Consider the following 12,550-nt stretch of genomic DNA (forward strand, 5'->3'; position numbering starts at 1 on the left):
AGGTATGAACAACATAGTATTGTTTAATATTTGTGTGGGTTTTTAAAAAGATTTCCATGAACGAAATCATACTGAACATATACTAAATATAATCCTGCATACTTTTTCACTTAAATTATGTGCTTCAGATCTCATCATTCACTTGTTCTTCTTAAGTCCTCCATTCCTCAAATAATGGGCATGTGGAGAGTTTATAGTTTTTTTCCATTATAAATAGAATTGCAGTGAATTTTCTGGTATATATCTCTTTGTGCACATGTCCACAATATTCTCTAGAGTGTGTCTGGAAGTGTATGTACATATGCATGTGTGTGTGTCAGAATTACTCGGTCATAGGGAATGTATACACTCAGAGAGCCAAACTACTCTTTGTAGGCATATTATCAATGTATATTTCATCAGAAATTCATGATAAGCATAATAATTTTCCTTTATTCCTTCACCAACTTTTGATCTTGTCATACCTTTAAATGTTTGCTAGTCTGATAGATGAGAAATTATCTTTCTCATTCTTTTTTTTTCTGACTATCATAAAAGTTTATTTAACAAAAAAGTTCAATATGACAATGCACATGACCTGATTTTTATATTGTAGTAAAACAGGTACTATGGAGGGGACATGTGGAAGCAGTTGATTTCTTCTGATGAACACACCTGTTGTTTATACTAGCTCCAAGGCTTCTAACATGATGATACTATTTCCTCGTATTACCACCATTCTAATATTGTTCTGTTGCCCACTAGCTGCCATCTCCACACATTCATCTATCACAAGATTCATAAATGGATCAAACCCCCGCAATATTCCTTGGACATGTCTGCCACCATTTAATTTCAATGACAATTTCTTGTCCATAAATTTTTTCAACTCGGGAGGGTGAGCTTTGCTCATGGTGTCTACTCGGCGAGCTCAAAGATGCCCTATCTTTCTCATTCTTATTTCAACTTGAATTCCCCAAATTGATTACTAAGGTTGCAGATATGTTTATCAAACATTTATGATTACTCTTATGTGAACTGCCTGTGCATTTCCTTTCCTTATTTTTCTATATAGTTTCTTCTTTTACTTACTGGTTTAGCATTTCCCTAGATACTTGTCCTTTGTTATAGGTGATGGAAGTATCTTCAAGTGTGTGAGTGATCTCATAACCAGCAACCTTTGCTACACACTGGCTTTTTGTGTTTTTGTTTTTGTAATATATTCATTTGAAATTTTGAAGTGGTAAAATTTACCAATCTTATCCTTTATATATTAGAGTCTTTGTCATATTTATGAATTTCCCTATAACTCATTTTAAGAGCTTTTAGATATCCTACCATGAGTTTATGTCATCATTTTAAGGTTTGTTTTTTGACATGTAGGTTTTTCCAAGGTTCTAAACCATACATTTTCTTCCCTTCTTTCCTTTCCCTTCCCTTCCTTGTTCAAAAATGTTCTATGTCTCAACCTGCCCTGGGTAGAGTGGTCTTCCCTTCTTCACACTCCTTTTTTACCCTTTCCATAACTCTTTGTACCATCAATTCTATTCCACCCTAGGTCCTTACAGCAGAGTTCTTGTTTTAATTCATTTATTTATCCTCAGTTCCCAGTGTAGAACCTGGAGAATAGATGCTTGAGAGAGAAGTGTATTTGCACAGTCTTAGTGGCAGTGATGGGAATGGGCTGTTAAACTAGTGAGAATACCACTGTATTCTGAGGTAGGCAAGGCAACCCCAAAATATCCTTCATACTGAAAGTGACAGAGGAAAATGGAGAGTGCCCAAAGAGGAGTGAGCAGTTAGTATGAAGAGGGCTCTTGGAATGCTGGCCATGGAAGGAAAGATGAAAGACCAGGTGATGTGCTGTCTGGGGTCTTGATAAGTGCCGTTTACTCAACAAAAACCCTTTGCATGCCCACTGCTAGCCAGGCTCTGCTCTAGACAATTTACAGAGATTTGACTCCAAAGACCACTGAGAGGTGGCATACCTCTAATTTAAAGGTCAGAGATGTGAAGAAGGTTGCCCAAGTCTGCTCTGAGAGGAAGTGGCAGAGACAGGATATAAATCTGCTCTGGGTGACATCAGAGTCCTCGGTCCTGCAGTAACCTTGGTGCTGGTCTCCCTTTGCGGAGGGGCAGGAGGAGGTAGACCCCAAGCACTTGGAGGACAGACCGCCCTGGTTTCCTTCCTGCCTCTCTCTTTTATCAGCCGTGAGACCCTAGGCATATCCTTTAATTGCTTTGTGCCTCACATTTCCTCACTCTGAAAATGGGAATGCTTCGTTACCTGATTTATAGAGTTTTGTGAATGTTAACGTCAAGAACAGTCCTGACATTGTTATGTAAGTTCTTGCCATTATGATTATTTAACAACATAGCATGTTGTGCCATGACTAAACTTACTCCCAGTATTGCCAGAGGGTAGATCTGAACCAATGGGAAGAAGTTACTAGAATTCAGATTTAAATGTGATACAAGGAAGAGATTTTCAATAACTAGAGTGGCCGGGGCGGCTTCCCAGAATAGTGAGCCCTCACCAATTTCCAGTGCTGTTTTAAGCTGCATCAAAAGGGCCATTGCGTGGAAGGGTGGACGAGATGGTCTCCTCCAAGAATCCTTAGAGTGCTAGGAGTCTATAAGTCCATTCAATATCCACCCGAGTTCCAGGCCAGTGACATCATTTGGCATGCTAATGAATGGAAATATTTTCACGCAGGCTGGCCGATTCAAGCCATGCGTACAATGAAAAGGGCAAATCTTTTCATGTGAAATTGTGCATGAACAGAGACTCATCGCCCACATAATACGCATTTTGGGGAAATGGCTTTCAACAAAACAGGGTAAGAACACACTGTAAGCTCTTGTGATTTGATCATTTGCAGGACAAAGGCAAGCTGATATTCCAGAAGTCACTGGTCTTGTAATAAACTGAATATTCCTCTCTGGAATCAGATGTATACATGATTGAAACACTGTGGTCAGAGGATTGAACAGAGGGAGTGAATGATTATCTATGGTGTATCTACTTGGTATGAGACAGTAAGCCTGGCACTTAATACACCATCTTCTGTACTGTTTGATAATCAATAAAATTAAGGCTCAGATCGGTTAAGAGGCATGCTCAAAGTCACACAGCTAGACGTGATGATTTCAGCTATGCTTCTTACATTATGTGCTAGGGGCCAAAAGTTGGTAACTAATGGGTCCTTACCTGCATTTAAGAATTTGAAGAATTGAATTAATTGTTAAGATTTAAAAATCAGGGTGTTGCATAAAAGTTAAATCCAGATTTCCAGGTTCTTTTGAAAAGTAGGGAGACCTGGCAACGCCAGGTCCCTAGTCAAGTATGGCAAAAATTAGGTGGAGTTGAGTAGCCCCTGCCCCTTCTGGCTTAGGCATACACTTCCAAATGTGCACAGCCTCCATTCCATATATTATTACATCCTAATTTCAGTGGCCTGTTGACCCAGAGGGCGATATGAGTCATGATCCCTACTCTACAGACTCTGCTATCAAAATTAAAGGGCAAGAGGGGTGCCTGGGTGGCACAGTCACTTAAGCATCCAACTCTTGATTTTGGCTCAGGTCATGATCTCAGGGTCATGGGATCGAGACCCACGTCAGGCTCTGTGCTGAGCGTGAAGCCTGCTTAGGATTCTCTGTCTCCCCACCAACACTCATGTGCGCTCTCGGAAGGAAGGAAGGAAGGAAGGAAGGAAGGAAGGAAGGAAGGAAGGAAGGAAGGAAGGAAGGAAGGAAGGAAGGAAGGAAGGAAGGAAGGAAGGAAGGAAGGAAGAAACGTAACACAAGAAATCCAGGAGGGTGGGAGGAAGTAGAGGAGGGGAAGGTGGGATAGAAGGGGAAGGAGATGAGGGAAATGAAGTCCAAAACTACAACCAGAAGTACCATAACCAGAGATGTTATCCTGCCTGTGTTCTGTTCAGTTGACCAAGGGAGCCTTCCTATTTGCAGAACCTAGCAGCTCAGCACTCATTCTAGTCTGAATGCTCTTATTTCAGGGAAGATTACAAACCCAGCCTGGGGAGAAAATCAATATGCACGCTATTTCAAATAGCTCTTTGGTCAAGCCAAGGTCTTTCAGGTTAAGGAAAGTAAAGACAGAATGTCTCACCAGCACACTGATCAGGCCTTGCCTCACTGCCCTATCTGAGTCTTTCACTCTCTTCTTTGTTGCTAAATCATCCTATTCACCTGTAAAATGGATCTTTTCCTGGGATATTTAAAAGTCTTTAATTAAAACATCTTTATTATTGATCATCTCAAAGATGTCCACCCTCCTCCCTTTTTGTGTTTCTATAACATTCCTTTCTCATCCAGTCTCTCAAAAATGTCCTTCCTGCTGCTCTTTTTCTATTAAATATTTGTTCTCCCAAAGAGCAGCAAAGTATCATATTGGTGAGCATTGGATGCTTTTCTTAAAGACATTTTGAAGTCCTACTTATAATTTCTGACACTGCCTTGGTTTGCAACACTGACATGACAGAAAGCCTTTTTTCATTTCTCTCCTACCTATTTTTGTGACTTGGAAGGCGTCCATGTACCACTCTGAAATTCAGGTCTCTCCTCTGGATAAAGCCTACCTTATTTCATTGTAATAATGGTTATATGAAATAAAAAACGTGAAAAGGTTTAAGCTAACCTCCTACACATATTGCATATTTAACACATGGTAACTGAAATTAAATTTCTACCTATAATTACCCGTGTGACCCCAGGCAAGCCTGTTAACCTCTCTGGGCTTCCCTTTCTTTTTTTTTTTTTTTTTAAGATTTTACTTATTTATTTATTTAGAGCTTGGTGTGAGTCGGGGGAGGGGCAGAGGGAGAGGGAGAGAGACTCCTCAAGCCGACTTGAGTTCGGCTCCAACTCTGCACTGAGCACAGAGCCCGATCTCACGACTGAGATAGTGACCTGAGTCCAAATCAGGAGTCTGACGCTTAACCGACTGAGCCACCCAGGCACCCCTGGGCTTCCATTTCTTGACCTGGGAAATAGAGGGGGTCGGACTAGATCTCCAAGAGGTCTTGTAGCCAACATTCTATGTCTACTGAGCTGCAGGGATCCTTGACTTGCCTTTCCCACCCTCTGCGACAACCTTGAATGCAGAGGTCATGTCCTTTTACTTTTGTACCCACAATGCCCACCATGACCCTGTGGCTCACTAAAATATCTGATTTCATCACCAACATGGCAGCTAGCCACACAAACTCCCATTTACTGGTGTCAGGGTCTTTGGACTGTAGCGCTTCTCTTAATAATCTGATCATCCCACCTCAAGCTTCTCTAAAGGAGACTGCTTCCCTGAAGCAACAGCCATGGGTGGCAGCTAACATGTCCCTTCAACTTACCGCTCAGCCTCAGGTGACTGGATACAGATGAATGCCTGCTCCAATGGCAGCTAATCTAAAGGCTGACCAGACCAACTATCTGTGAGGCAGCCAGGTGGGAGGGAATGAAAGAAAGAATGGAGAGAGAACACCAGAGAGGTGACCTGGGGCAATGTGATAGTTAATTTTACCTATCCACTTGAGTGGGCCATAGGGTTGCCCAGATAGTTGGTCAAACATTCTTCTGGATGTTTTGGGATGAGTTTAGCTTTTAAATTGATAAACGGAGTAAAGCAGATTGTCCTTCATAATGTAGGTGGGCCTCATCCAATCAGCTGAAGGCCTGAACGGAACTAAAAGGCTGAGAAAGAGGAATGTCCTTCCATCTGACTGCCGAGAGCTGGGACATCAGATGTTTTCCTGCCTTTGGATTCGAACTGAAACATCAACTCTCCCTATGTTTCCAGTGTGCTGACTGTACGTCTTGAAACTTAGCATCTCTAAGCATATGAGTCAATTCCTTATAATAAATCATACATATCTAAAATCCTATGTATTTATATTCCCTATCTATAGATAGAATAAATACCTGATCTATATCTAGACGCCCTGTCTGTCTATATCTGTAGCCTATCTGTGTCTATATCCTAGTCTATCTACCTCTCTGCACATCCTATTGGTTCTATTTCTCCGGAGAACCCTAACTCAGGCAGTCAGATTCCTTGTTGGGGATCTGAACTAGGAGCTATGAAGGGCATGATGTAGCTAGAAGCAGGAACTAAAAGTGAAAGGAAGCAGCCAGAAAGGTGAGGATGAACCAGGGCCATGAGGAAGAGTCACACCCTGGAGGGGTTGCAGCAAGTCCAAGTTCAAGGAGCAGCAGGAGCTGAGATGCTGTTGTGTCTGCAAGGGGAGACCAGAGGGCTCCTGAGCAGCAGGTGGAGGGGGGATGCCCCTTCCCAGTCACGCTCAGCCCGGATGACTCCCTGGCTCTAGTCCTTCCAGCACATCTGGTTCTACTTGTGACACTGCAACACCCAGTGACCTTCAACCCCAGAGGCTGACCACATCAGAGGCTTAAAGTCTGTTGGGAAAGATTAGGGTGAGGAAGGGAGAGGACAGAGTGTAAAGAGGAAAGAAAGAAAGAAGGGGAAGAAAAGCATGGGGGGAAATGATGAAGAAGAACAGGAAGGGCAGGGTAGGGGCAGTTCGATCCGATGGGGGAGCGATTCGGGCTGAGGGCCAGTTACTCTCAGGTTTCTAGTGGTCCTCAACCACGACAATCAAGATAAGAGGACTCTCCTCTCCATTTCTTGTTCTTTACTTAATAAATAAATAAATAAGACAAACCTGCCTATTTCCTCCCCGGAGAATTGAATGTGATCAGTTCTGGCCATAAAGCCCCCTGGAGAAATTCACGGTGTTCAGGAAACATTAAGAGGCTGAAAGAAAGATGGTTTCTAAATCTCAGAGGAAGAAGCTTCGCAATGAAGTCTTGGACCTAATCATTTTATCCCTTCCCTCGGCCTGGTCACACTGCCAATTCCCCCAGCAGCAGCAATCACTCACAAAGGAAGAATCTCAGAGCCCAGGCGTAGATTCTAACCCACAATCAAATAGAAGCCCGAGCTCTCCGCTCATACAATTTCTGGTAAACACTGTCAATTTCAGACTTCCAAATGGGGAGTATATTTTTATTCATTTTAAGTTATGCTCTCTTTCATTTTCTTAGAAAATGGGACAATAGGGGCAATCCGAGGGGTTTGATTTTCAGTACTTATTTATATTTTTCAATATATATATATACACATATACACCTGTCAAGACATAAAGACCTGTGCTTTGATGTTGAGACAAAGGAAGCACCATTCCTGGAGGTCCCAAATGGAATATTCAAAGGCTTGGCCTGTGGCGCCATCCTTGCTTTCAAGCTATATCACAGATTAAAGGTAGAATTGGCTCAGACTTTAGCTGGGAGGGGGCATTAGCAAATGAATGAATTATTCTCTGTTTACAAAACCAATGAGCTTTCTATTGGCTGGGCTTGTGGTCATCTTTCATTGCAGACCATTAATAAATGAAACTCTATTTGGATTTTACAGGCATATTTGCCATCAGTGTCACACCAGTCGGCAGACTGGTGGTGTGGAAAGTGTCAGGCTTTGGAGTCAGAGAGCCAGACATTCTAATCCTTGGCCCTAGCATTTACTGAACCTGTGGCCTCTAGTAAGTTTATTTATCCCCACTGAGCTTCCCTTTTAACATCTGATAAACTGAAGCCACAAAATCTAATGCTTACAGTTTTTATAAATAAAATCATCGGTGCAAAGTGAGTGCCACCACGCCTGACACTTGGTAGGCATTCAATAAATCTTCCTTCCTTCTAAAAAGGAAACTTCACAATTTAAACAAGGAAGAGCCAGGGATAGCCCTGCCCTAGGCAACATAATATTTCACCACTGCAACTGGATTACAAGCAAAAGGGTAATTCGGGAAGTTGCTGACCTGTGCTCCTCAGGGCCAGAAGAGCATGTTGGTTTCATAAAGAGAATGAAAGGTGATCCCTTTCAGCAGCCTGTTCTACCTGAGTCAGAAGCGAGTTTACCTGGGTCTCTGGCCTTCTGCTCCTCTCCAGAAGTAGGTCTCAGGCTGCCCACACCCAACCTGACATTTTAAACAGGCATAGAGAAAGCCCTCCATCTTGCTCTGTACAAACGTGGCTAACTACCTCATCTCCAGGAATCAAAGCCTGGCCTGACTGGTGGGTGGAGATGTGCCTACTGCTCTTAACTTTAGCTGATCCCCCTGGACCCTGTCCCTGACCTGGTGACAATTGCTGGCTCCTAGCACTGGGCATGGCTGGTCCATCTGATGAAGCAGCAGGTAGAGAAATAAGTCATGGGCCTTGGAATGGGGAGTAAAAGATTTCCATCCCTGCCTGGGTCTATGATTTGAAATCTTAGTTTTCACACCTATAAAATGAGCATAGTTGGACTTACATCCCAGGAAAGCTGGATTTGCAAATAATGTAGGTATTAGGTATCTGGGACTTGGTAGACCATTTATCTATGTTCTTTTCCATTATGTTCCCCATTGCCATCCAGTTTATAAGATATTTTAATCATCAAGTTTCACACTTGTTATCCCAACTCTGTAAAGAAGATATAATTCCTTTTCCTCCATATTTTTAGTGATAGAAACTGAAGTGCGGTGAAGCTCTGGGATGTTCTCAAGTGGCATTTAGCAAGTGGCAGGGTTGGGATGTGAACCGTGGTCTTCCAATTCTAGAAGTTCGAATCTTTCACATCTAATTCGAGAAGTGAGACTAGCAAGTGCATCTATGAATTAGAGCCCTGGACAGGCATTTTATAACGTTATAGCTATTGCCACCCTTAGAGAGTCCAATGTGCCCATTTTGGAGGTGGAAAAATGGGGCTCACAGTGAGAACTAACTTGCCCTGGGTCACACCACTGTTGGAGGCAAAGCTACAGTGAGAGTTTGTCTTTGCCCCTCTTCTGACTCCCATGTTGGGCTCTTGGTTCCTGAGCTGAAATTACAGACGGGATGTGATTCAGTTGCAGCTCTGTTTTACACACTCACGATTTGCCCTAATGCCCCTCTACAGTGAGATTTAAAAAACACACTCAGAGAAGTTTAGCAACTGACCCCAAAACTCAGTCTGGAAGGAAAAGCTGGAGCTCAGCCTTGGTGCCTCTGACCTGGGCTCTTTCCCCTGCCCTGAGCTGCAGCTCACAGTGGTCAGAGCTGAACAAATGCACAATGCATGCCTTCACTTTTCATTCAAATCCCTCAGTGTAGAACGACTCTAAGAAAGTTTGCCAAAAATCAGTTCCCTGGATGACCAGCTGCAAAACAGGCAAACAAACACAAAAACAAAACCATTTCTCAAAATTACATGGAGCTTTAGAGTAAATCTTTATATATAGTAAATCTTTCTTTTTTCCCTGCCTCCCTCTCTCTTTCCTTTTTTTCTTTCTCTTTTTCTTTTTCTTTCTTTCTTTCTTTCTTTCTTTCTTTCTTTCTTTCTTTCTTTCTTTCTTTCTTTCTTTCTTTTCTTTCTTTCTTTTCTTTCTTTCTTTTTCTTTCTTTCTCTTTCTTTCTTCCCTTTTCTCCCTTCCTTCCTTCCTTCCTTCTTTTCTCTTTTTCTTTCTTTCTTTCTTTCTTTCTTTTTCTTTCTTTCTTTCTTTCTTTCTTTCTCTTTCTTTCTTTCTTTCTTTCTTTCTTTCTTTCTTTCTTTCTTTCTTTCTTTCTTTTCTTTCTTTCTCTCTCTCTCTCTCTCTCTCTCTCTCTCTCTCTCTCTCTCTTTCTTTCTTTCTTTCTTTTCTCTTATCTCCCCTTTTTCAAAAATGCTTGGCTATTCTGGGCCCTTTACTCTTCCACGTGAAATTTAGGTTCAGGTTGTCCATCTCCCTGGCAAACTGTTGAAGTTTTGGTTGGAATCACTTTGAATCTTTACATTAACTTGGGGAGAAATGACATCTTTACAGCACTGAGTGTTCCTATCCATGAATAGAGTATTATAGTCTCCATTTGTTCAGGTTTTCTTTTATGCTTTTTAATAGAGGGGTATATGCGTGCGTGTGTATCTCACAAGAAATTCACTCAACAAGAATTTATTGAGCATGTGGTATAGTCAAGGCCAAAACGGGCCCATCCCGTGTAAATAAGATTTTCTATTTTTCTCAACTTTAACCACTTTGGTTATTCTTGTGCCAATTTCACAAGTGGCTCATGAGTTTTCTTTGTGTATTTCTAACATTTGAACTTGAAACTCACAGCATTTCTTACCACTGACAATGCACAGGAGGGGAGAGATTCCTGGGATTCATTCAGAATGACTCCTTTCTGTTAGGGGTGTGTGTGTATTGTTTCAACTTCCCTGGGAATGAAAAAGCCATGGAAGGCCCAAACTCTCCAGACCTCACTGTGTGCCACAGATAGAGCTCTGATCCTTAATATTGGCGGTACTGGATTCCGTTAGTCATTTTTCTTTCTTAAACACAAGCATCTGATTAGTGATTAGATCACACAGGCCTTACTTAAAGCAATTAGGAGTAAATACTTTAGCTTTGTTCAACGAGGTAGGATCTAGGCAGCTTAACCATGTGGGGAAGAACAAAGAAGCTTCAGAAAGAATATACTGGTTGTTCCTGGATTGACTCTGCGACTGGCACCTAATCTGTAAAACAGCAGTGGGGTTTCAGAAATAAATGTTTCTTAAAGAAAATGCACAATGCTGGCCCGAAAACTGGGGCATGGCCCAATTCCTTTGATCGATGCAGTAAATATGTATTGGGGGCTAACTTATATTCCAACACTGGGCTAGGGGCCAGAATACAAACATCACAAAGATAGTCATGGTCTTTGTCCTCATGCTCATGTAGTCTAATGAGGAACAGAGACAAGTCACGCGATTACTAAAAAGCTTGATTCATTCGATAAAGAAAAGCAAAGAGAAGGCACACAAGGTATAGGAGTTTAGGGGAGGGAGATGTGGTGTAGGGAAAGACCCTGAAAGAGAAGATGGCTAACTTGAGAACATAAAGGGAGGTTAGCATATGTAGAGAGTAAATAATAAAGTGAGGGTGGGAAGTGGCAGGAGATAGGAAAGGAGAGAAGGAGACATGGGCAGATCATGGAAGGGACAGGAAACTGTGTTTGGGAATTCAGACTTTAACCAGGGCAGAGTTTGCAATCATGGGAAATGCCAGATTTGCTGTTTGGAGAGCTCATAAAGGTCACAATGGGGCGGACAGACTGAGAGTGACATGGGGAGGGGGGAAGTCCAGGCCAAACATGAGGACAAGAGCACTAGGAATAGATGGAAAAGTGGAAGCTCAGGAAAGATGAGCAACTTACCTTCTCCCATCCCTACTGAGTGGTAAAGCAGGATTTTGAAACCGGTTCAAGAGGGCCCCCAAATCCTGTCATTTTTCCACTGCACCCAATTGCCCTGCCATGTGTAAAGGACAAACTGAGCGTGGGGGGATTAAGGGGTAGAGTGAGAAATGGGCTGGAGGGAGAACACACTAGAAAGGGAAAGACCCACTTGAACCCACACGTGAAGGGGGACCTAGGGAAAGGAAGAGAAAGAAATTCATGTTTGTCTGTCCCCGTGGAAGAGGTTGTCTACCACACTTCTCAAACTTTAAAGTGCACAAGACTTCCCCAGAGATCTTGTTAAGGTGCAGATTCCAATTCAGTAGGTTTGGGTTGGGGCCTGAGATTCTGCATTTTTAATAAGCTCCCAGGTGAGGCCCATGCTGCTGGTCCAGGGACCACAGTTTGAGAAGCAATGGTGGAGGAGTGATTAGGAGCCCAGGGTTTAAGGCAGACCAGGAACTGAATCCTGGAGTGGACACTTATGAACAGTGTGACCTTGTGGAATGTATTAGTTCACAGGGCTGCTATAGCAGAATACCAAAACCTGGGGGGCCAAAAACAACAGAAAGCTATTGTCTCACAGATCTGGAGATTAAATGTCTCAAATCAAGGCATCAGCAGGGCCATGCTCTTTCTGACAGTTCCGGGGGCGGGGGAAGGGGGGTTTCTTGCCTCTGTTAGTGTCTGGTACTTACTGACAAGCTCTGGTGTCCCTTGGCTCGCAGATGCATCACCCCAGTCTCAGGGCTGCCTTCTTGCTCTGTATCTTCATTCATTCTTCATTCCCTCTGGCAGTGTCTGTCTCTGGGTCCAAATGTCCCCTTTTCATAAGAATGCTGGTCATGTTGGATTAGGGTCCACCCTAACGACCATTTAAACTTGATTATTTATATAAAGACTCGATTTCCAAATGAAGTCACATTAGGACTTCAATATACCTTTTTTTGCAGGGGTGGGGGGGACATATTTAACCCATAACAGGCAAGTTATTTTACCTCTCTGAGCCTAGGTTTTTTCATCTGTATAATAGGGATGATAATTCATACTTTATTTTTTTTAAGATTTTATTTATTTATTTGAGAGAGAGAGCATGAGCAGTGGGGAGAGGCAGAGGGAGAGGGACAAGCAGACTACTTGTTGAGCTGGGAGCCCGACACAGGGCTAGATCCCAGGACCCTGAGATCATGACTTGAGCCAAAGGCAGATGCTTAACTTTTGACTGAGCCACCCAGATGCCCCAATAATTCCTCTCTTATAAAGTTAAATTAAATGAATAATAAGGGCAGAGTGCTAGCACATAGGAAGTATTACTCAGCAC

General features: G+C 42.6%; 2 protein-coding genes across 5 annotated transcripts in view; both read right to left on the reverse strand.

Annotated features, from left to right (window-relative positions):
* The window catches only part of DAB1 (DAB adaptor protein 1), a 1,151,191-nt gene that overhangs the window by 676,325 nt on the left and 462,316 nt on the right, over positions 1 to 12,550 (reverse strand). The window lies entirely within an intron of this gene.
* Positions 662 to 892, reverse strand: LOC113908471 (small nuclear ribonucleoprotein G-like). Its single transcript, XM_035727307.1, has one exon. The coding sequence runs from the start codon at positions 890 to 892 to the stop codon at positions 662 to 664; it is 231 nt and encodes a 76-aa protein (XP_035583200.1).

This window comes from Zalophus californianus, chromosome 4, assembly GCF_009762305.2.
Source record: "Zalophus californianus isolate mZalCal1 chromosome 4, mZalCal1.pri.v2, whole genome shotgun sequence".
NCBI classification, from domain to species: Eukaryota; Metazoa; Chordata; class Mammalia; order Carnivora; family Otariidae; genus Zalophus; species Zalophus californianus.